Raw genomic sequence first — 25,199 nt, 5'->3', positions numbered from 1 at the left:
ATGCCTTTCAGGCCACAAGAGTGCAGGTGACAAAAACATGATGTATTGGAATAGAGTGGAAGTAAATTATCCTCCCAAAATATGAAGCTGCAGGCTACATAAAGCTGATAAATTATGAAATCAAAAAGTGTGTTGACTTCATTTACTGATAATGTGTTGATGCTACGGGTGTATTTTAAAAGGTACATACAAAAATCTCTACTGAAAAATATGTATGTTGTATCATGGCAGTAGCAGAAATAAACTAGAAGGGCACTCGGAAAGGGCAGACCTCCGCCAAGGTCATGTCAAACAACATACACCTGACTTCAAAGGAAAAAATAAAAAAAAAATATGGTAAATGATCCTGATCTTCCCCAAAATTTAATGGGTTCTTCCCTGGCCCATGCCCCATCCGTCCAATCCTGCTGACAAATAACAAACAAGCAAACAAACAAACAGACACAGGTGAAACCATTTTCTTCTTGGCAGAGATAAAAATAAGCAGGAGACAATAATACGTGTTTAAATCAAAACGGAAAACATTAACACTGACAGGCACTAAAAGGTTTGTAACTTAACTAAACTACAGTTGTCTCTCCAAAGTCTACAGCCAGCAGGAATCAGGAGTGATATCCACAGGATAAAAAGCTAACAAGCTAACAAGAACTGAGTCTACTGTGACTCTGGTACATGAATGAAAATGGCGAACCCCGGGGCTCACAGTCGGTCTCTTAAGCATTCTTTGGCAAACACTCTGCAGTTTGGCATGTACAAGAAGTGCAGAGGGCAGTGAGTCTGTAGAAGAGCTGGTATCAGCAGCCGCCGAATGGAGTTAAGTAAACAGGTTTGTACAGGTTTGTAGTGCTGAACAGTCTCATCAGTGACAACACAGAGACCACCTACACTGCTTAAAGTAAGCTAAACTTTGACACATATATTCAAGTGAGTTCATAACACTGTTTAAGGTTGTATTGCTTTTATTTATATGGCTGACAGTTTGGTAACATATAAAAGGTGAGTAGGTGGAAAGATTAGAACAACAGTGGAAAGGTTTCCATGCAGAAACTGCCAGAAGAACGAACGTAGAACGTTTCAATATTAGCTGTTTATATTGTTATTGTAACAATGTAATTGTAATATGCAATTTAGCCAACCATTTAAAATGGTATTTCCAGTTTTAATTTAGTACTTGATCAACATCACTCTAGAGTGTTATGCTTTAGGGTGACGTTGTATAACATAAGGAAGTATAAAAAAACATAAGAAAAGACAATAAGTCTGTTTGTAAATTGAGGTCAGGTCTTTTATTTTTATAAGACAATACACAGTAACTAAAGAGATCACTAAATCAAAACAAAACTTTAAAGGACTATCGTTATAGCTAAGGACAATTGTCTTCTATTGAAAGGGACCAGTTTTATTTTCTTTCTCTTGTAAATTTAATGTCAGTTACATTGTTTTGATTTCGATAAGGCAAACTAAAATTTGCAGTGGGATAACTATATAACTTTTAAATGTACAAAAAATCTTTCTCATAAAAAACAAAAGTTAGATTTCTAAGACAAAAATACAATGTACCAAACCCACTTTTGTTTTGGCCACTAAATGCTACTTTTTTTAAAAATGGTCAGGTGAGACTGGGTGTACTGGCTGAAAGATACCGTCATATGTGTGTCCCCATGCAACAAGGTGTGAACAAAGGACATAAAAGCAAAGCCAGCCACCCTATAACATAAATGAACAAAAAGGAAAGTGACCACAGCAGACACGTTGATATTAATGGAAGACCCACCACCAACCCAAGTGTTGAGTGTTACAAGTAAGAAGAAAAGCGTAGGATTGGCAGAGGGTCAGCAGGCCCAAAAAAAAAAGTGACAAATGGTGGAGCAAGACCAGAATAAACCTTGGTCGAACAATAGCGTGATTGAAAGAAGCTAAGCCACAGCTGTGTTTTTGAACAGACTTGAAGATGGCATCTGATTTACTTGAGTGGTAAGCTAATTTGACACAAGGCCAGTGGATTTGTCATTATGGATTATTGTTACATCTGTCATTCACACACAGTAACACAGATAGCATTAGTTGATAATCAGTAAATTGTTATTATTGTAAAATGTTTAGCATGAAGATAGGCATGTTCACCGAAAACTGCACTCATTGAGTTCTGTCACATTCAATGATTCTGATGTAAGTCGAGTTTAATGCTAAAGAAAATCACACCAGCATGTCTATTTTACTTAGTAACTATTTATTTTGTAGCAGACAAATTAAAAATTACAGAAATATCCCACCAGCCACACACTACTGTGGCTACTATTACCACAGAAAGAAACTTTGTGGTAACTTGTAACTGGTAGAGTGGTAAATTTGGGAGTGTGGTGACAATACTGATTATAGCTACTGATGATGTGTGATACATTTTGAAATATAAAACAAACAAACAAACAAACAAACAAAAAAAACACACGACATAGGATATGAAAACCTGGCCTATTTTTAGCTGATGATATTTTGTTTTTAAATCTACATTCAGCATTATCCCTATTTGAATTAAGGTTTTAGAGAATAAGAAATATAATTGAAGACAAGGAAAGCAGCACTGATGTTCAAACTAATACAAGGAGAGACCTACTGTGAGTGAGATTTTCTGCTCTCACCAGTAGTAACGTTATGCACTGCAACATTCATCCATCCTGTAGTGCCAGGCTAGTAGCTATAACTATCTATCTTGCAGACATCTCTTAGCATTTGTTCATCCTTTCTACCCAGCTATTTACTGTAAGATAACACAGGCTTGCTAGCACTAATTAGCTTGATTGTCAACACTTACTGAGAATGCCGCCAAGAAAATCCTTTTAAGTTTGACAGGCTGTTAGCAAGTTAATGGGAATGATCTACTATACATATGTACCTCCTTGGCCTTATGTCATTCTTAGAGGCTGGATGTAATACATTTTTGGTTTACAATAAGCCTTCAGTGCTTATTATTCAATGTAGATTTGAATAAAAACACTCACCAGGTTAAAGGGAGTTCAAGATTACAGAAGAAATTTAAATTTACTCATCTGCTTGGACATACTCTGAATACCCGGTGGGATACTTACTGGTGAGCTCAGGCTGTTCTACAGATTATGGGGCTCCTAAACAGTACTAGATATATGTTAAATATGTTAAAAGAGAATGTATCAGTATATATAAATAGAAAAAAGACATCCTCTTACCTTTGGGTTAGGGTGCCTGCTTATAATGAGACTGACCGGTCCAGGGCCACATTCACTGAGGATTGCATACGCCTCGCTGAGAGCAGCGTGACGAAGACTGACTGAGTCCACCTCCAGTATCTGATCTCCACGACTGCAAGGAAAGGCAAAGTTGTCAGCACAACACTATCAAAAACCTCAGTTTCAAGATACAGGAATACAAATGCACACATATACATTCATATGTCAACATTATATGACCAATAAATGTCTCATGAATATACTATTTAATTAATGAGTTCATATAAAATAATGCTGTTCATTTGGTATCTTTGCATCATTGAGACTACATATTCATTTCACCTGCGTCCATCTGTTTTGAATTCAGAGATGACACTGAAGTTTTTACCTGAGCCTGCCATCCATCTTGGCCACAGATCCCAGTGCCAAGCTGTGGATGTAGATGCCAAGAGCAGAGTTCTCCAGGGTCAGAAAGCAAACTCCAATCCCCAGACCAACACCAGACTCTAAATAAATCAACATTCACCATTAGAAAATAAGTGTTCTTAAAAAAAACAAGTTAGCCATTACTGCAGACACAACACAAGACCTCTCTCTACATCAGGCGATATTATTACAGCAGCAAAAAGCAGTTAAGGATACACTATATAAAAGTATGAGGACACACTGTCCAAAAACTTTAGCATAGTTTTGATCTCGGTCTGTGTTTCCTGGTTTGGGCCCCTTAGTTCCAATGAAGGGAATTCTCTGTCAAGTCAGCTAACCTTTATTAAGTGTGACCTCCATGATGATGCAGTCTTTTGGACCAGGACCAGGGCCCTTGCTGCCATCAGTCTCTTCAAACCCTGAGGGGACAGGAGTTCCCCCGCTGGTATTAGAGTTGGGCGAGCTGGAGCGACTGAGGAGGGTGGGGGTCGGACAGGGTGTCAGACTGGGACTACGCAGACGAGTTCGAATCGTCAGTGTCACCACACCTTTTTTCAGTTGCTGTTGGAAAAATATATGTGATGTTCAATGAAATGGAGATGAAAATAGATGAAAAGCTTCTGACCAAGCTCCAGACAAATTCAAAAACTAAGTTTTTTCCTAAAATACTAAAAAGTGCTTTTTAACAAGTCCTTGGTCTTTTCACCTAAAATATGATCAAGTCAGCTTACTTGCTGGCAGCATAAAAAGAAACTTTGATATATTAGTCACGGGCATTATTATAAGAAAAAACAAAAAAACAAAACACATTTTGTCTCACAGATTTTATAAAATGTTGCAGGATAACTTTTCATGTCTGAATTAAGTGTTTTTAACAACACTGTTAGACAGAACTCATTGTAAACATGCAATCCACCTTGAAGGTCTGGATGGCTTGTTGGTGTGTGAGTCCTTGGAGAGACTCTCCGTTCACTTCCAGTATTTCATCTCCTACATGGGGAAGCATACAATTAGACTGAGATGGGTGTTCAGAAGAAGTCTAAATGTAGATGACTGTTTCTCTCATATCACACATTTTACTTTCCTATATCCTGTACTCTCTGAATTCAGTAACAGAGAATGAAAAGGTATGTTTACCCTCTTTCAGTCGTCCATCAGCTGCCGCAGCTCCATGAGGGAAAATGGTTTTGACAAAAATCCCCATTTGACCGCGTGCTGAGTCCTGCCCACCAACAATACTGAATCCTAGGCCCTATAAAAGATAGATCCCAATGAATGTCAGAAAGGGCTGGCAAAGACACGGAGTTTGGTTTTTTAAGAATATTATTTTTGGCTTAATGTTTTAATGCTTGGAAGTAGTGACAGAGAGAATTGGATAAGTAAGAACAGAGTTTCTTCCCTATAAACTCACATTTCATGCTGCCTTTCTAATACATCCATATCTCGTCTTTGATTAACAACACTGATGTCACTGCAGTGTATTTGCATGAACTAACAAAGCACCATTCTTAGTACTGCTACATGACTTAAACAAAGTAAAAATTCAGCCTAGATTCTGTCCAAGTCTTTTCAATATATTAAACACACGTGTGTTGCTCAGCAGCTGGGCTGGTTCTGATGTGTTGACAAGGCTAAGAAGTCGGACCATTTTAAGGTCAGGAGGGAGGTTACCATGATTGATTTTCTAAAGACAACTGGGACAAATGGGTGGGGGGGGGGGGGGGGGGGCCGTTATAATTAATTGATTACTGACTTTCAAAGTTTTTTTATTAAATCCATACAATATGAAGACTATGGTGTCAGGATATGCAGAGTGGAACACAGGTCATTGCTTTGAAGGCGGTGGTTTTGGTGATGGTTTGGTAATTTTTAATGTGATTTTGCATACATTTGTCATACAATAGATGTCAATAGACAAAAATATTCCCTCTTATGTCATGATAATCAGTTTGACCATATCACCCAGCACTAATGGGACCCTCCATTCAATATGACTTAAAAGAGAATGCAAGTGTAGGCACATCATTGATTAGCACTGCAATGGATGTGATCATTTTCACATTTTGTAAAACCAAGAAAGAGCTATGAAAGAACAACTGATTAGGTGGGACAATCTTGAAGCAAACTCAGGATGAGTATTCTGAGAGTCTGAAAGAAGATTCTAGTGGTTTGCTCTGGAATGTGATATTTCTCTGCTGCTTTTTGCAACTATTTACTCTGACCTTTGCTTTAATATTATTTATAGAGTCAGATAGATGGTGATATTATATTAACAACTACTCTGACCCATACTGTCTCTACGAAGTCTCAGAAAAACGTCCATAACATTTGGTTTTATGTTCTGTAACTTTTATCCAATCTTCACCAAATTAACACATCAGTCGACTTTTCCAGAATCCATAAAGCTTCTGGATAGGATGCACAGTCCATATAATATTCTGATATCTGGTTATCTGGTTGATATAAGAGAAAAATATCATAAAAAAAACATTACTGAGTAGTTGTTCTGTTGTATGTATGCATGCTGTGATAATTTAAAGCAAAGATAAATTATATATAGATAAATAATAAATGTTTTCCCCTGTGCTCATATTTGAAAACTTAAACTAAATAAAAGGAAATTGACATGGGTGTGGGGACAACTTTTGTGCTTTAGACTGACTTTGGTTATACGCACCTCAGCTCCCCCTTTTTGTCTTTGGTTAAGCGTGATGTTATTACTTCTACTTTGAAAATCACAAGGTATAAATACAATACTGATGAAAGAGAAATGTCATAGGAATATGATATATTATGTATAATATAATTTAGAGACATTAGAAATGATAATCCAAGTATGTTAAGATCACTGTAAAGTACTAAAGCTACCAGATATGTACAAAGTCGCAATAGGTATATTATTATTATAAATACATTATACATTGTAAAGTAGGGCGCTGGATGTTTCGATAGTATTTCTCTGCTTATATTTTGCATGCAGTCCTGCTGAATAATATAACACATTAACTGTTACCTTCATGAAATATATTTGGCACAATCAATAAAGATTTTCATGTTTAGATATTTATTTTTTGCACAAAAATAAGAATGTTAAATAAGCCACTTTATTAAATTAGATACTAAGATGCTATATGAAACATATTTTCAGTTATCCCACAATTCAATTCTGCCTCCCCCCTCTCTTATGTACACATACCCAGATTGCATTCTCTGAGCTTTATGCATTCTTACATGTGCACTCACCTTGCCCTGGCCTTTCATCAGCACTATACTGGAGATAATAGATGGCTGTGCCAGTCGCCATGGAGATTCCACTTGAATAGTGCTCAGGGAACGGGCTGATTTCTTAATTATCTGATATTCCTGAAGGGGGGACGGATATAAAAAGAAAAAAACAGTCAAATTCATCTTGTAAAAACAACACTGTTATTCATACTGTGACAAGTATATTCCTTTCTCTTCACCGAGTTACCATTTATTCTAATGTCAAATTTGCATTATTCCCTCATACTTTACGATAACATCTGTGTTTTCCTGTCTTTCCCATCATCAGACTGTCTACTTAAGGTATGATGTTGTAGCTGCTGATGGAAATTTAGTAACTTGATGTCTTAGCTGTGTAGGGTTTGTACAGATATCACCCAAACAGCTAGTAAGAGGCTGTGATTCTGAATGTGGTCCCCTTTTTTATTTCCTTTTTTAAATGAACCTTTCATTAACACAGCAATTACTGCAGCTCTCCTTGTCATTGTTGTCATGACAGTCAGGGCAGAGTGAGTGACCAGGCTTTGATCTGGTTCTAGCTGTGTATGTGTGTACATGTGTGTGCATGTGTGCATGGGAGGTGATAAGACTCATCAAAATATCACTCACACACAAATATTTATTTGTATGTAGCCTACTTTTAGTACACATGCACATGTTAGTGCTACTTGAAATGCAACTTCCACACCTCGCGTATGTATGTTCACCTGCCTCTTCATCTTTTCATCAACATGTGCACTTATCGTGATTCTTCAAACATATAATGTACATAACATTCATATACACACTCATGTGTAATTGAATAAATCAAATCATGGGGATGGTAGTTTGATTTCTACACAGCATGTTTTACTTATTACTTTATTCAAAAAGCTGTTTGATTCAAGATCACAAAGACTGTCAAAACAACACTATGTCTGCACTGTAATAAACAGCCCATAGTTACATTAAACTAGGGATGGCAATGATTAATCAATTATCAAGTAATTACTGTTAATAATTTAATCAATTAACAATACATTAACCAACAAAACAGAGAACGTCTGGTGTAACTTTCAGATGCACTGTAGGTTGCTTTAGTACCTGGTTATACCACTAGGTGCCTCTTACTGTTTAATGAGATGGAGTTACATGTGTTTGCTGACAAATCATAAAATGAACAGATCTCCTTGGCATCAAAGGAAGAAATTAGTGGCAGTGTGGCTTTCTGTGCTCACTGTGGCAATTGTGTTGCAGCATCAAGTTGTGAAAATTCTACTGAGTTGTTGTCTGGCAGCTGTCTGGTTTAGCTAACTATCTGAGACTCATGCTAATGCCAAACTACCATCTTTAACATGATCAACACAAAAGTGATGAACTGTGTAAGCGACACAGCCCTGTTTGGAGACTATAGCATGGATTTTACTGACCGGAGTAAATGTTGAAAGATTTCCTGGACTGATTAAGTTGGCGCAATGGTATTTGTGCATCTCTGGGACATCTTTCCCAGCTTAGGAGGTGTTTCCAGCAAATGTACTAATGTTAGCTTGAGTGAACAACTTACAAGTCACTTCCATTACATAGATAAGGTTGCATATTATCTTATACAAAACTAGTAAAACGAGAGTTTTACTGTGGATTCAATAACTTTACAGGCTATTTACTGGTAAAGACTACAGTCCCTCTGGATAAAGGAAAATGGATCAGACTTTAAATATTTTTAAAATACATCCAACACGTTTAGTCTGATCTAATTTATGTTCTCCAACGAAGCCTGGAAGTTGTGCTGAATTGTTTGCTATGTTTTATACTCTGGATATTGTCATCCACTTTTGCAATTTTAATTGAAGTCATTATTTGTGTTGTTTAATTTATAATTCAGGTAACTTGATGTTTACTTAATTTGTTCTTTAATTTCCTAATTTAGGCAACTCTCATTTTGCAGTGAACAAAGGTCACATCAGTGTTTAAACAAGACTAGGTTAAAACGTAATATATTGCCAGACCGCGTATGGTCAGTGGTTTAAATTGAAGATGTAGTTGAAAACAGTTAAACTGTAAACAACTACTTTCAATGGAAAGTAGCTAAAGCCTGCTCAAAAAGTCGCTTACTGTCGCTTGATGAAAAAATACGCTAATTAGCATATTCATGATGTCATCACTTCGTATTTGCATTCTGCCTAGTGTCAGCCGGTTTTAGCCCTTTATATGTTTGCTTCTCTCCTACTTTCTGTGCTCACATTTGCAGTATTTTAATACAGTTGAATTCTCAATAAAACTGTTCTCATTTACATGTTTTTCTGTTTCTGTTGTCAGAAAACAGAACAAGTATGAAATAGTCACTGAAACGCGGCCCATTAAGACTACATGTTAACCAGCAATTTCCAAAATGCTGCTCTGAAATGCCAATATGCTAATTTTATAACCGCAACATCATCTGACAAAATTACCATAAACGTAAGTTACTCAGAGAGAAAGTTAGAAGCTATTTCACATCTGTGTTCACAGCTGCTGTGCAGTCAATTGAATGAGATACACAGAGAGGTGTGTCTGTGGCGGGAAAGCCAGAACCTGTGCTCTAACTCAGGGAAATGCTGATGACTCTCTTAGTAGCTAATGTTTGTCCAAAAGGTCGCAAAATTTTTCGCTATGGGCTTAATTGTAAAAAAAAAAGTTGCTAAAGGGGTGTGAACAGACGGTAAATCTAGCAACAACGGCACTAAGTTGGCAACACTGCCTGAAAACACCCCCCGATGATGCAATAGAAAGTGTTTACCCCAATTCTTCTTGAAAGAGCAATGAAAACTCCAGAACTTGGCCAGGCGACAAATGGTGTAACTTCAACACTCAGTTAACTAGTCAGCAACGGACATTTGTATTTATAGGGCTGGCCCCACTTTTGTGGTCCAGCCAGAAATTTTTTTATTTTTTTATTTATTTTTTTTAATGGAAAAAGATCACTGTATTTCATTAATTGTTAATGATTAACCAACTATTAATTGTTAATGTGGATGACTGTTGATTAAGAAAATTGCTTTCCAGCAACAACCTCTTCAGAGACCAGTCCAGACGATATATGGGTGTGATCTCACTCCTCATAGGTGCAATGATTATCTAGTCTCTCCGTCAAGTTTCAGGTACAACTCTGGACTCTGGAAAGACGGAAAACAATGGATTGACACTGACTATTGATTAAATATTGAATTTAAAATGTTGATTAACTGGTCACATTGGGCCCATCTCTTGGTAAATAATAACCATCAAGTATTCAACCAAGCCATAGTATAACTAGTATTTTATATTTGAAATGGGTTTACATTGCTCAGGGGTCAGGTAGGATGGTCACTCAGCAGAATTTTGCTAAGGGCCCCAGGGAAGTCAGGACCAGATCTGTACTCCACTACATTTATTTGACAGCTTTAGTTTCTAGTTACTTTTAAGATGAAGATTTTACACAATGGATATTATGACAAGCTTTTCAAATACAACACATAAAGATTAAACAAGTGCTTTCCAACCTTTTCTGGGTTCTGATGTCTTAAAACAAAATTTTCATGGAATTTCCCCCCCAGGTGGCACTACAGTAAAAACAAATATTCTAATTACTTTATTTCTGGAAACATTACAGACATGATACAGACATGGTGCCCCTTAGCCATCTACTCCACATGTTAATACAACTAACCAATGGCACCATTTTGTGGCCACTTATGAGGCATTTTGTGTTTTTGTAAGTGACTCATGAACAGTGATGTGTAGAAGAAACATTTTTTTTTTCTGTGGTTCCAATGGATCAACACAAAGAGATTGGTTCAGGCCACACCCTTTTGAACCATTTTGATTTATTATAAAACACATTTTTACTCCTGTTCCACACCTATGTTCATCAAACTTCGTAGATTTGTTTTATGATATTCCTTACACTTTTTCTACAATTGGTTACGCAAGTCGAGTAGGCATGGTCTGTGCAAATAAATTGTTATAACTCTTGATTGCAAGGTACAATTGCAACCAAAATGAGGTTGTATGGGACCACTTAGCAACCTTGCAAAATGTCTTTCATCCCTAAATGGTGCATCAGTAAGTATAAACATTGGAATTACTGTATTTCTACTTACATTAGAGACATGATACTCAGTACACAGGTACCTCCTGGCCATCTGAGCCCACATATTAACAAAAATTACTTTTGGTACAATCTTGAGGCCAATTACAAAGTGCTTCATGTTGACCCAATGACTCAGGAATGATAGTCAGTTGTTTTATTGTAAATTCTATGATTCTTTGCTTTTATGTTAAGCAGTTTGTGTTGCCTTTCATGCATAAATTGTGCTGTAGAAATAAAGTTCAGTAGTTTTAGTTTTATGATTAATGATTTATTATTGATTATTATTATCATTATTGAATTAAATATTATTTCATCTTTATTCTCTTAGTTTATGGGGTATGATGTCTTCCAGTTTGGAGGTAATCCTAGATGTGCTGATCCACACCACAGGGTTGGCTATATGGATCCTTAAGGTTGATGGGATTTATTATTATTAAAAATCATAAACTCACTATTCAGTAGCTACAATAAAACGCATGTTAAAACATGACAAATTAAAAGACAATCTTAGATAAAGCTAAGAAATATGAAAATACAATAATATCATAAGTAACTTTGGGAATATTTTAGAAATATATTGACTTTTAGTGACTGAACCATATATATAGACTGTATTTCAAGTCACTGTGTGGATATGATAGGAATATTATCCTGGTCTTAAAATGATAAACTTAGTAAACTGTGGTCCGTATTTTTTACGTTTGATGCATTAGTTTGTTTTTTTATGCTTAATGTAATTATGGGACTATGTATCATAGAGCAGATATGGTGTTGTAATTACAGTGTTTGTTAAAGAGATTTGATCTGGAATCAAAGAGTTTTTTAAATAAATTAATGAATAAGATCACCAACCTCCTGATCTGACATATTCAGTCACATGTGCATGGGTATGTGTGTTATATGTTCGAAGAATCACGAGCATACACACATGCCCATATACATGTACTAAAAGACCACAAATTAATGTACCTAAGTGTGGCGTTTTGATGATTCTTTTCATCCCCCATATTGTAGAATCACAAGCATGTGCATGTACGCATGTATGTATGTGTGTCAATGACAAAGGAATAAGAAGCAAACAAATATACATACAACAAATAACAAATAACAAACAAATATATACCCCACACACACACGTGCAAACACGTGTATAAAGAGTTCATAGATAAGTGTGGTAAATTCTTATTCATCTGAGAAAAAAAACAGCCTTGACACTTTTTGTACAGGTTTATGTTGATTTGAGATACACATGGAATACATCTGATAACTGAATGTGTCTTTGGTTTTTTGGATTAGTTGTCATAGAAAAATTGTTTGCCCAACTACCAAAAGATAAATGTAATTAAAACACTGACGTTACATCACATTTTATTGTAAAATCATAATTTGTCCTTTTTTCTGATTTTTTATTTTGGCAAACTGCTTACAATATTTGCATTTTCAACCAAATGAAAAATGTCATTGGCAAAACAAGAGCAGAAACACCAAAAAGAATAGGTCGCTCTTTGCCCGCAAAAAGCCTGCAAGTTTATCCATTGTTCTATTTCTGCTCCCATTATATATGCATAAAAGGCTTTAATAAAGAATTTCACTTTTTGCAAACAGATACATTAACAGCAACAATAATCATTGATACAAGTGACTGCTAGACAACTTTTACTTGTACTGGGACTGAAAACAATAAAACTAAACATGTAAATGTAATTAAATAAATACTTGTTTGTTTTCTTTGGTTTTTTTTTAAAAAGACATTCATCAATCATCAGCTTTAGAAAACACTTTCTTAATCTTACTAAGTCTGTGGTTTGGTTGACCTCCACCTTTAATGACCTTTACATATGCCCTATGTAAAGGTCATTAAAGGTCCCATAAAATTATATCCATGTCCATAATTGGATGTAACTCCTGTTGAAACAGGCTGTTAGACTGGGACATTGGAGAGTGAGGTGTCAGCTTGTTCCAAAATTTGGGATGACACTCTTCGTTGGATGTTTTTACACCTACAAGTGCATCCTCAATTCACCATGGATGATGTCTTCAAGAAATTTAATTTGTCAGTTTAATTCACACTGAAAGCTGGATTAAATAAAGAAATTCATAGACTTGGATGAAAAATGCCATGATTTTGGGCTGTAGCATTTTAGCTACCCCAGTGCTCACTTGACAGAATGAAAAATATCTGTATTAAATAATATGATCATACAGTATTTCATTATGCATTATGTCTGTCTCACTGAAGGTTTTTGAAATCAATATGGTGTTATAATCTGGACATATAAAAAAGCTTTTCCAGGGTTGCAGGAACAATTTCGCAAACGCAAGAAATTTCACACATTTCAAACCTAACCTGTTTGGTTCTGTTCAGTCAAACTGTTGCATTAGCTCATTTACTGCAGTTGGTTTGGGCTGGTGTGAAAGCTATCAATAAAATTCTGATGTGGACTAAACATCCAGACAGAGACCACCTGACCCAAGGAAATGCAGTTTGTTTTTTATCTGAAAGCAAATGGACAAACCATAGGATTTAATGATAGTACATCTGTGATTTTAGCATGAATTCAAAACCTATGCTACTTTAAATTAAATCAAGCTGCAAATTTTTAAATATTCAGGAAGCAATATAATAAGCAATCTGTATAGGCAATGTAATATTTATGCAAACCAGTACATGGTCATAAATTACCCCCCCTTAATATTGCTATATAACATGCCCCTTTTTTTGTCCCGTCTCTCCTTGTCTGTCATTATTCATAACATACCGTGGATTTGGAGTCTAATAATACAGATAATGCTCATAGTAGGTTCTTGGTGAGCTCTTTGTGACACCAGCGAACATAAATGAAGAAATAAGAAGTATTAAGGTGCAGACTAACCTGCTATGAGTCAATGGAATTTGATTTTCCAAAGTAAGGATGATGTTACACTGATGATTCAGGATGACCGTAGCCAAAACTTCCCAATCAGTTATCTGTCAGAGTTCATTTATACAACTGTGAACACAAACTGGACCAAAACTAAAAGACAAAAATTAATCTTTTGTTCTTTGTCTTTTTGTTTCCTTTGCCTTTTCTTTTGACCAAATGAGCCAAACTACGGGTGGGAAAGCGCCCTGCTCTGGGGTTAGTACTTTCTTATACACTAGGAACTGTCCAGAGCGGGAGTAAATTTTTTCTCTCATTCACTTTTTGTTTACTGGAACATAAAACAAAAGGTGAATGAGAGAAAAAAATGAACTTTGTGATAGTTTAATGGTGTTTTTTTTCTAAAAACCTTCAAACACTGAACAGATCAACAACTTACGAGACTGGGGTTTTCAGTCTACTTTTCCACCCCTTCTTTTCATTCACTCTTTATGCCACAGTAAATACAAGAATAACTGGATCACTCTGTGTCGTAGCTCCTTTGTGTGTGAAATCTGTTATCTGACTAATTTTCCTTCACCTTCATGTTTCTTCAGATGTGATGAAAAAACCAAATAGGAATGCTCAAAGGAAATAAACTGGAACTTAGATCCTGTGGCTCCATAGTTCCTGGAACTATTCGTTCAAAAGGGACATAAGGTAACAAGTTTAAAGCCCAGCTTTCTTTCTTCTTCTTCTTTCTTTCCTTCTTTCTTCCATATTATTTCATGATAAAATATATAAATCAGATCTAATTATGTACATCTTTACACTTTCAGTTATATGAAGAATGAAGTGAGGCATTCACTGACCTGTCTCACTCCAGCAATGTCTAGTTGTTGAGGTAGAGAGTGTTTACGTCGGCCAGGCGGAGGCTTATCCACCACTTCACAGCCGCTCACACCATTGTCCACAAACAGCTCATCATCCTCCCCCACTGACTCCAGGCGACTGCTCCCACCTGATCCGGGAAAAAAGAATTATTTTATTTCGCTGCACAGAAGTAGCAATTTCAGTTTGGCACTGTCTATTTTTTTCTAAATAACTTCAAAAAACACATACTTTATGCAGAACTTTTCAATTTATTGCACATTGTAATAGGCAAAAATTGCCAGATAGATGGGCAAAGCAAATTGACAGGAGCACCACAACAGAAATAGAGCCCCATATCACCACTTATTTAGTGATTCTATCTACTGTATATATCAACATTAATAGATGTAGCAATGTGATTATTTTCTTAAGTGTAAATATTACTCGGCTAAAAAAAAAAGGTTATGCTGCATGCCAGGAATATATGTATTGTGTCAACTTTAAGAATTTTGGTTATGATGAACAACCTGTTTCTGTGAAGTACCAACCTTGGGATCGGCTGCAGAGCTTTGTGGCTGTGGGGTTGCCAAAGGATCCTTTGGGTGCCTCTACTTGACTTTGTTCCTCTAGTTTCTCCAGGTTAGTAAACTGCAAGGTCAAAAATACAGACATTTTCAGTTTATCTTTTCTTAAACAACTATGGACTGTCCACAGTTAAGCCACACAATAATTCCCAGTGTGTAATCCATTTTCATAAATTGATTACCTTAGGTTTGATAACATTTTTCTTCCATTAGGCCAGGACTTATTTCACATCATGCTCCACTTTTAGTAAGGATTGTCTTTACAAGTACACACTGAATATACTGTATAGACATTGATGCATGAGCCCTGTACTACTGCCAGATGAAAACTTTGTTGCTACTCTCTTATACTGAAAGGCGTCCGTTGAGGTAGTCCAGCCCAGTGATCAAAATGCACCCCAATGTCTCCATCTGGATTGACGAAGCCAGACCAAGAACACATTGGAGTCATTATGCATCCCATCTGGCACAGGAAGAGTTGAAAATATTGGGTGGGGAGAAAGACACATGGTCTGCTGCCATCACGACCTTTACCCAAATAACACTAACTACCCTCCAGGTGGTCACTAATTCTGCTTTGTGAGACCAGTTGCTTCCAGCAGAATCAATTTAAGTGCTACAAAGACACACTCCTCACACAGACGTATATAAACAAATTCATAAACATGTACTACATATTATCTGTGTGTACCAGGAAGGGGCAGTGAAGGCTCGTGCTGCTGTTGGAAGTCTGGGGTGAGTGAGCAAGAGCAGTCTGAGACAGGGAGGATAAGGAACTGCAGGTGCTGACCAGGTCTGGCAGACTGGTGGATGGGAAGCGCTCAAAACCCACATCTGTCTCCTCCTTCAGGGACAGAAACAAAGTAAATATATTAGTTTTTGTTTTGTTGTGTGTGTGTGTGTGTGTGTGTGTGTGGGGGGGGGGGGTCCAAAACCCAGAGCCCACTATACTTGTGGGGTCTGACAGCTTTGTGGGGACCAAAATGCTGGACCCCATAAGTATAAATGGCTGTTTGAGAGTTAATACTTGGTTTTAAAGTTAGGGTTAATGTAAGAGTTGGGGTTAGGCATTCAGCTGTGATGCTTAAGGTTAGGGTAAGAAGCTAGGGAATGCATTATGTCAATGACAATGATGTCCCTATGAATAAGTAAAACATGGATATGTGTGTGTGTGTGTGTGTGTGTGTGTGTGTGTGCAGGCGCGATGTTAAAATCGCCCTGCTGTGCTCCATCACTTACCCTGCTGGCCACCACAAGTTGGACCAGACCAGTAGTGGAGCGCAGAATATTTACAGCCCCCTGATGAGTGAGACCTACCAGAGACTGACCATTAATCATCAGCAACTCATCACCAGCATGAAGACGACCGTCCCTGAAACACACCCAAATTTTGACAGAAACACTTACATATACTGTAATTTACACACACAGACATACACAAATTAAAGCTGAACTATTCTTCACCGCTGGTAATATTTAGTTATAAAAAGCTCCACTTTTTTTTCTAAGCTGAGAAATAGAAATTTTTTTTAATTAAAAACTGATTAGCTGATTTTACACCATATTTAATCATAATCGTTAACGCAATTTGAGATATTTCACAATCCAAAAACAAACAGACAAACTAACAAGCATGACTGAAAATATCAGCTCCTTGGTGACTGAAAGTAATTAGGAAGTATGTATTTGTGCTTGGCACAATACAGTATATAGGATAAACATCTGGTTTTGTCAGTTAAAAACATATGCATAAAGAAATATGTAGCTCTGGTGCATACAGTATGTAATATGTGTTCTCTCAGGATTTTAAGTGTGTGGTTACAAAGCAGGGAATTTCCCAAAGATGGTATTTGTGCTCAGCAAATTCTTCCTTTGGTAATAAAAGGTTTGAAAATATAAAATCAGCGACAAAAAACAACATTATAGCAAATATTAAAATACTTGATAATTCACTTGAGAAAATAGTTTATAATTTCACTGTAGGGATGACCTCATATACTGTAAAACTTGACAATAACCTTAACATTCAGTGGGCGTGCAGAAATGATAATGGAATTTGAGCTACACCTGCAAAAACACAGTACATATTTTCTGACTTTATTAGGACTAACTGTACCTGTGAATGGCACCCCCCTCCTCTATATGAGCTATAATGATGCCATGAGGAGAGCGCTTGGAGCCACGCCCCCCTGTTATCTGTATGCCCAGGCCCTCCTGACCCTTCACCATGTGCATCTTCCAGATGTGGCTGCCCTCTCTGGGCTACAAAAGAGCACAAACAAACACACATCCCACATATCATACAAATGTCACAATATACATCCTGAAGCTGAAAAAATTGGTTTAGTCAAAGTGTGGCTAAAACAAGAGACACAGACGTTGTCTAACAATCTGTTAGACATTAAACCATTGGGGGGGGGGGTTGAGCTCAAAATGCCCAATTCCACGATAGCCACATATCAATGGATCCCCAGTGATGGTAATAGCAACAAGTTGTGTAGTCAGGTGTAATACTAATAAGAAACAAAATCCCTAAGTGAAGTTTAATGTTTTATTTAAGGCTAGAGCCTTTAAATAAGTTAATTTTCTTTCAGCCAAGATGGCCAGTGTCTGTTAGGAATTACGAATTAGGAATAAGTGCTGGCTGATACATGCATTTGGTTAGCTGTCTTTTTGGGGGACAACCCATGTTTAAATAAATCTCTATAGTGACTTGTGATTATGTTTATGAGAATATACAGTGGAAACCGCTTGTTGATTATATGGATCAAAAAGCATGGGACAGAATCATTCCTATACAAATGCTGTTCCAATAATTTGCTTATAATACTCAAGTAGTCCGCTCACAGTTTTCATTTTGGTTCTTTTCATATGTAACAATGTATGAAAAAAAGGAATTTTTAAATTATTGGAGCCTACTGTCATATGCTCAGGCTCTCTTCCAACTTACTTGTACAAGGTGTTTGGACTGCCACAGTGTGTAACAACCACCCCTGTCTGCTCACATTTTGGGACTTTTGGTGGCCAGGGTTGGGGGGGTATCAAAGACAGCTGGTTTGCTAAAATCATACATTCTAAAAAACAACTGCACACAGGGCCAGTTTAAGGCATAGGTCACCTAGGCAGTTGCCTAGGGCACTACCAGCCTTAGGGGCACCAAAGAGAAGGTAGAAATATTTTGTAATTGTTCTTGGTATACTTTCAAAAGCCTGTAACTTGTCTCCAGCATGCCCCTTACATTGTTAAAAAAAAAACTGCTCACACTACACCAAACACCTGACACTGTGAGCTGATGTGTCCTCAACTTGAGTCATGTAGTCAGTGAGCTGGTAGTTTTAACTAAAGAAAGCCTGTAATGATGAGCAATTAGGCTACCCTGAAATTAACCTCACAAAATCATTGATGTTGCGAGGCAGCAGATCCAGGCATTTTGATATAGGCAGCCCATCAGCTGCCTATATCAATCCAGATGTTTGAATCCAGATGTTTGTTCCTGGAATGAAAGCTCTCAATATTCTATTACTAATACCTCTAATATTCTAATACTTCAATAATCTACTATTCTTCACTTTTAATCCCTCTGATACTAGGATGATACACCAGCTGTCTTTCTCAGTCCCCTAGCCAACATGTTAAACCAGTATCCAATCACTTTCTCAGGTTTAATCATACTACTTGTTGCAGGATGGTGATCCTATTTATCTTTTCACATATCTGTACACAGATCTGTCGTCTCTACTGAAAAAGAGTTGTTCTGGGTTCATGAACATGATTTTCATCAACCCTTACACTGCCTGTACTGCATGTCCTGCAAGCTTGAAATAGCATAACCAAATTAATACCCTTTTCATACAGCAGTCATTTAATGTAGATGACGAAGGTCCACTAACATGTTCAAAGAGCTGTCTCAGGTTAATTACTAGTTGACACCATTAGCAGAGACTTCAGTCTCCAGTTTTGAAATACATTCAATATTTTAAAGCTACAAGCAGGGTGGATCAGGTCCTTGCACCATTGTGCATATTGGGAGTGGTGGTGAGATGCCAGTTGACATTGCCTTGCAATTTCGAGACCAGTTGGGGGCTGCGCGAACAACTGCATGAACGAATAAGATGTTATTTCCTTCCTGTTATTTCCTGAGTGCGTGGTTTCGGACATGACACATGACACATTGCACTTTTGTATTCATTCCTTTCTCCAGAATGTGGTGCTAGGGAACATACACCAAACATACATTATGCTGTTGCATATCAAGTGTAGACTTGATATACAAGTCATAAAACTTTTATGTAAATAAAATTGATTGTCACACAAGACTTATTTCCTGTTGCCAGTAGGAGGTGCTATTACAGTGATTCAATATTGGCCTGTAGATGTCTTCAGGCTGCAACTCTTATCAAACGTGAAATTTGGGAACGATCTGGCGATGTGGACTCGAGTTACAGCAGTTTCTGTTTTCATGTCAAATTATCTAAATTAGCCGCACCACCAGATACACCGTTAAATGAAAATGCACAATCTTCACAATAAAGCAAGGTCATGAAGGTCGTAAGATTTTTCTGACCACATTTTAGGTGGATCTGGTGAAGCCGCTAGGAGGAGTATATCAAAGTATAAAACATTTCATTTCCTACTGCCAGTAGATGGTGCTATAATAATATCTGAATTGTGGCAGGTCAATGTTTTCAATCATGAAGCTTTCCTGACAGTTCAGTTCTGGGAATATTGTCAGCTCAGTGCTTAGCATTGCTGTCTTATAGGTAGGAGGCTATGGGTTCAATCCTGAAAGCAGCCTATTTTAATCTTAGTTGACAAAAGTGTAATATTATTCTGACTGACTGATCCCTCGGTCCCCAAGAGAAGATTTTAACCACTACTCTATACAGTCTAAGGTTGTGTGATAAAGGTGTGATCTGGGGCCTGTACTATGAAGCAAATTCAATATACCCAGGATATCTTTTCGTTATCTGGCTTCACTAAACCAGACAACTGCAATCACGCAAAGTGGTCACACGACAGTACTTCAACCCAGGTTTTTTCCAAGTGCGTTCACATAAAAGGGGCAGTGTTTGCAGCATATTAGCAATTGCAAACATGGAATTGTGAAATATGCATCATAGCAGTGCATCATATTTTACAAACAAAGAGCAAACTATAAAATTAGACAAATACGGAGAATTTAAACACATAATCCAGGCCAAAAGCAACAGCAGCTGCCAAATGCAGGAAGGACAGTTGGCAAAAAAAATCACAGACTGTGTGAAAGGGCAAGTTAATAGGCTTATAAAATTACTGCACCATCATTAGCGCACAAACAGATCTAACTATAATTACATTTTTGCATTCCATTTAATAAATGTGTTGCTTAAATGTATTTCTTATGGCGTGTATGACAATTTTAGCCTTCTTCTTCAGCTGCAACCCCGGGTGTCAAATGGACTTGGGACCAAATAAAAAATAAATTGAAAGCGGTAAGTACTTTCAAGCTTACTTTCATATCTTATAAGTACAACAAGAACAAGGTTTTAGTGCATCAATTAGTCTCTGCTATAGGATAATATTGGTACACAAAAGCACCATGAAATGGCTTTGACACTGCTTGCAGCCAACAGGAAAAAAAGGAAATTAAGAAGACAGGAGGAGGCCCTCCTACACAAGAGTAGACTCCTGCTGAGGGGCAGGCCCTCTGCAATAATGAGGGTCACTCATGTAAAAAATCCTCATGGAAAGACAAAGGCGTCAGTCTCTGAACACTCTTGCCCTCCTAAGACAATGCCATTTTCCAAGAGAATTGATTGGTTAGTAGGTCGTGCTTTAATATGCGTTGATCTGTTGTCTCAAACAGAAACTTCTCCCGAACAGGTTAGCCACAATTCCTGCTTCATAGTGAAGGCCTCCCGGGACCTGCTTTTATCAGGTGATATTAGAGTGGCATGGCATACAAAGCATGGTTTCTTTTTGTCACAGGTAGCGGAGGCTGTCAGATGGGCGTTGTAGGCTAGCTTGACCTAGGTATGATATGTGGTCTGTCTGTTGGCATCAAAGGGGCGTGTTCAGTTGATGTCACAAGGGGTGTCTGTTGTTTTGGGGTGGACTGCTGAACTCCAGTCCCCTTGTCCACAAGTGTTAATTCCTTTGTGAGGGGCTGTGGTTGTGAAATGCATGAAAAAAACAAAACTGAGACTGAAAAATAAATAAACAGTGTGCGAGTGTGTGTGTGTGTGTGTGTGTGTGTGTGAGAGAGAGAGGGACTCAGGCTGAGAATATGAGTCAATAGTGAACCTATGAACCCTGCTGTGGCTTTCAAAATGAGGTTCTCTTCAGAAGCCGGCAATAGGGAGCCACAAGACAGATTTTTTGCATGTGTGTGTCTAGAAAGTGGACAACGGGATGGAGGTAATGGTGGCTAGCACACATCAACAATGACAAACAAGGCAATTATTCTGAAAATGAGAACATATACATATACATATACATATACTGTAGCCCATAGGAGTTATAGTTTTTGAGATCTGAATCTTAATTGATGGCGAATGTCCATGTTTATCTCCATTTATAGCAATGTAAAATCCTTCCTGACAGATTGTGTTTTATCAGTTTATGCTTCTCCCACTGTCATTTTTCACCATAACTGAACAAATACAAATGAATTCTTGTTTTCGGCAATCTTATTCAAAGATTTTATTGATCAAAACAAATTTCCTTTTCATGCATTAGCAATTTTTGTGCTAATATAAATGCACACAAATTCATAGCTGTGTTACTTACTAGCAGTCACAATTAAAATTACAATTACCACATGTATCAGGATTAATGTCTATTCAGAGTCAGTAAGTCCAGGGTAAAATGCTCACTTAATGTCGACTAACCCCAGCAGTTCATGTGGTGTAATTTTATAGCTTATTTGCTGTGACATGTACACTATATTGCTACAGTGTGTAAAAGTTATTTGTTGCTATAAAACAAGCAGCGGAGATTAACCTGTCAGCCTGTAGAGAATTCAGCAGATGCTGGAAACCTAGGCTTACTGTATTAACCAGCAAGTAGATATAACCAGGTCATATGGCTGATTACGTTACCCAGATCAGCTAGTAAATACCCATAAAAGAGGTTACAGTTCAAAGATCTCTCTCTGGATGTCACTAAAGAACACCATTTGTATTGAGTATTAGCTCATCCCTGTAAATGACTGGGGCCTGGGCTTTCATGCAGGAGTCCCGCATTTACACCTGGTTCAATTCCCAGTCGTTTCTCAGTTGTGTCAGTATGCCTTTTACAACCGCAGGGGCAGCTCCCAGGACTGACACATTTCCTTCAGGAAATACAAATTAGTCTAGTGTTTTGTGTCAGTTTGTTGTATGCAGTGCTGCATATCTCTGTGTATGCCTGTAATGATCTACTTTTTCTCTGATACTCATTTTAGTTTCCTCGGCATTAGACATGACATATAAAGTTTTGCATGTCAGTTTACAAAAAAAAAAAAAGCTTACCACATCAAATGACATTTAAAATAAAACATAATTTCATAAATACAGTCCTGGCTGAAATTATTGGCACCCAAGAATTGCTTGGGTGCCAATAATTGCTTGGATGCAACACTGTAGGCATTGAATGTATCATAGGAATGATGAAATCAGAAGATTACCAAGGCATTTTAGGGTGAAATGTGTTACCCAGTATCAGAAAACTAGGTTCGGGTTGAAGGTATCGGGTCTATCAGCAGGATAACAACCCAAAGCGAACATCCAGCAGCACAAAAGAATGGTTGAAAAGGAAAAGATGGACTGTTTTAAACAGCAATGAGTCCTGACCTAAATCCCATTGAAAACCTTTGGAAAGAGCTGATATCTGCCATTGGAAAAAGGACTCCTGCAAACTTAAAGGAGCTTGAATGCATAGCAATGGAAGACTGGCAGAAACTGCCATCAGACAGGTGCAAGAAGCTTCTAGATAGCTACAAGAAACGTTTAGAGGATGTCATTTTTGCCAAAGGTTCTGCAACCAAATATTAGCTAAGGGTGCCAATAATTGTGTCTTTGGTACTGTTTGTGTTATTTCATTATAATGAAAGTTGTGTTTTTGATTTTCTTTTGTTAAGTAAGCTTGTACATTGTATTAAATATTTTAATTATGTAAAATTGTCCTTGTCACTCCCACTGCTAAGGTAGTCCTCATAATTCCAGTCCATCTCCTATTGCACTCCTGCTTCCACAATGCTACTGACTACTCATCACATAACACCTCTCTCCTTAAAAGAAAGCAAATTTTCTGATGCTTATCAATCCCAAGTATCAAACAAGGCTGAGGAAGCTTTAATACATGGTATCATATGCTGTACAGACTGTAAATCCCCCTGAGGGATATACAATTTAACTGGGACAAAATTTACTGAACTTGACAACAAAAACTCTAACAAACATGCTGCCAAACCTGGAGTTGAATGTGTCGTAGAGGAACACACTGAAACAGACATTGCTCTGAGTGCAAAGAGTCCTTGTCATTGTTCCTACTAGAGACTACTTCAGTTGGGTCATAATTCAAGCTAATTTCCTGCAGACATCTGCAAACTAGAGGCCTCATTTAACAATGTATAAAACAAGTTCTAAATATGTGTATACAAACATGAAAATTTAGACACCTTTATGCAGGGAACAATAATAAAATCTCACCTGTTCTACATTCATATGCTTGTGCATGTACAATCATTTACATACAGAAATGCCCCCAGAATGCCAAATATGGTCAACCGCATTCCTTTCAAAGTCATAGTAGCCCTAATTTATAGTTTCTTGTGGACAAAAGTAGAACAGTAAAGATGAAGATGGAAAAACATCACAGACAAGGAGGTTTAGATAGATCTACTGTTGTGTTACAGGAGTAGGTGTGTGGGAAAAGCTTCCCAGCCCGCACAGGGCAATGGACGTATGGACATACATTTCATTTTGTATGCAATTCTGTGTTGTTACTGGTATTGTTGTATTTTACACTGTATTCTTCAATGTTTCCACTATTTCCACGCTTCATTTGTTGCCATACAATAGACTGCGAGCAATGCAATGTGGACAATTCCTTAAGATATCCCTACTTTACATTATAGGTGGTTTTGGTCACATATGTTGTGCCTACTGTTAGCGTATTTAGTATACTGTTTAATGTCAGACCTTCTCTCTTTGAACGTTTTGTAGCTGAGAAGCCAAGACCACAGCAGAAACTAACGGAATTCTGCTAAACCACAGTTTTACTTTACACGTCCACATTAAGATACAGTATTGGGACAGGTGACTGACAGACTTTACATAATAGTGAAATAAAGAATTGCAGAAAAACAGACACTGGGCATTGTACCAGTTCAATGCAATTCAGAGATTACGAATTTTGTCTTAATTTGCTGTATAATTGTTTAGTTTTTTAACAGTTAAAACATAACAGAAAATATACATGGATTAGATAGGCTTAATTCAATTCTATACATAGAAATTAGTGTCTGCATGGTTTAAGCACAAAACTGTGAATAGGCAAGGTTGATTATTGAGGCCCCTGGTCTGTTTCTGGTGCAGTGTCACTCCAGAAATTTCAAACTTTACAACTTTTTTGACAAAAATGGTGTTTCATGTTTTATTTTTTAAATGCATGGCTCTATGGATGGCAAAATCAATTTGTTGGTCAGTCCACTTCTTTGGTACTGACTGTTGTATGGGCATTCATGGTCCCCAGAGGATGAATCCCACTGACTTTGGATATCCCCTGACTTTTGCCTCTAGCACCACCACAAGGTTTACATTTGTTGCTTTTATTCAGCTGTCTGGACAATTATTAGATGGACTGTCTTGTCTCACGGAAGAGTTGTAATAACTTTGGAGATCCCATGACACTTCTTGTAGTGCTCTGATTTATGACCAAATACCTGCATGACTAATGATAT

At 37.3% G+C, this 25,199-nt stretch overlaps 1 protein-coding gene across 3 annotated transcripts in view; it reads right to left on the bottom strand.

The window, feature by feature from the left end:
* Positions 1-25,199, bottom strand: part of pdzd2 (PDZ domain containing 2) — a 90,062-nt gene that overhangs the window by 37,988 nt on the left and 26,875 nt on the right. For 2 of the 3 annotated variants that reach the window (XM_040154734.1, XM_040154736.1), the window contains exons 5-15: positions 17,394-17,539; positions 16,517-16,649; positions 15,969-16,121; positions 15,242-15,341; positions 14,693-14,841; positions 6,861-6,992; positions 4,767-4,881; positions 4,546-4,619; positions 3,968-4,190; positions 3,592-3,709; positions 3,204-3,336 (exon numbers count right to left, since the gene is read on the bottom strand). In XM_040154734.1, coding sequence (XP_040010668.1) covers positions 3,204-3,336; positions 3,592-3,709; positions 3,968-4,190; positions 4,546-4,619; positions 4,767-4,881; positions 6,861-6,992; positions 14,693-14,841; positions 15,242-15,341; positions 15,969-16,121; positions 16,517-16,649; positions 17,394-17,539 — 1,476 coding nt within the window. The remainder of the gene's footprint in view (positions 1-3,203; positions 3,337-3,591; positions 3,710-3,967; positions 4,191-4,545; positions 4,620-4,766; positions 4,882-6,860; positions 6,993-14,692; positions 14,842-15,241; positions 15,342-15,968; positions 16,122-16,516; positions 16,650-17,393; positions 17,540-25,199) is intronic. The other variant, XM_040154735.1, reaches the window with a different exon arrangement.

Source organism: Xiphias gladius, chromosome 19 (genome assembly GCF_016859285.1).
Source record: "Xiphias gladius isolate SHS-SW01 ecotype Sanya breed wild chromosome 19, ASM1685928v1, whole genome shotgun sequence".
Classification (NCBI taxonomy): domain Eukaryota; kingdom Metazoa; phylum Chordata; class Actinopteri; order Istiophoriformes; family Xiphiidae; genus Xiphias; species Xiphias gladius.
The sequence above is the reverse complement of the archived record's forward strand: the minus strand, read 5'-3'. Positions and strand labels throughout refer to the sequence as shown.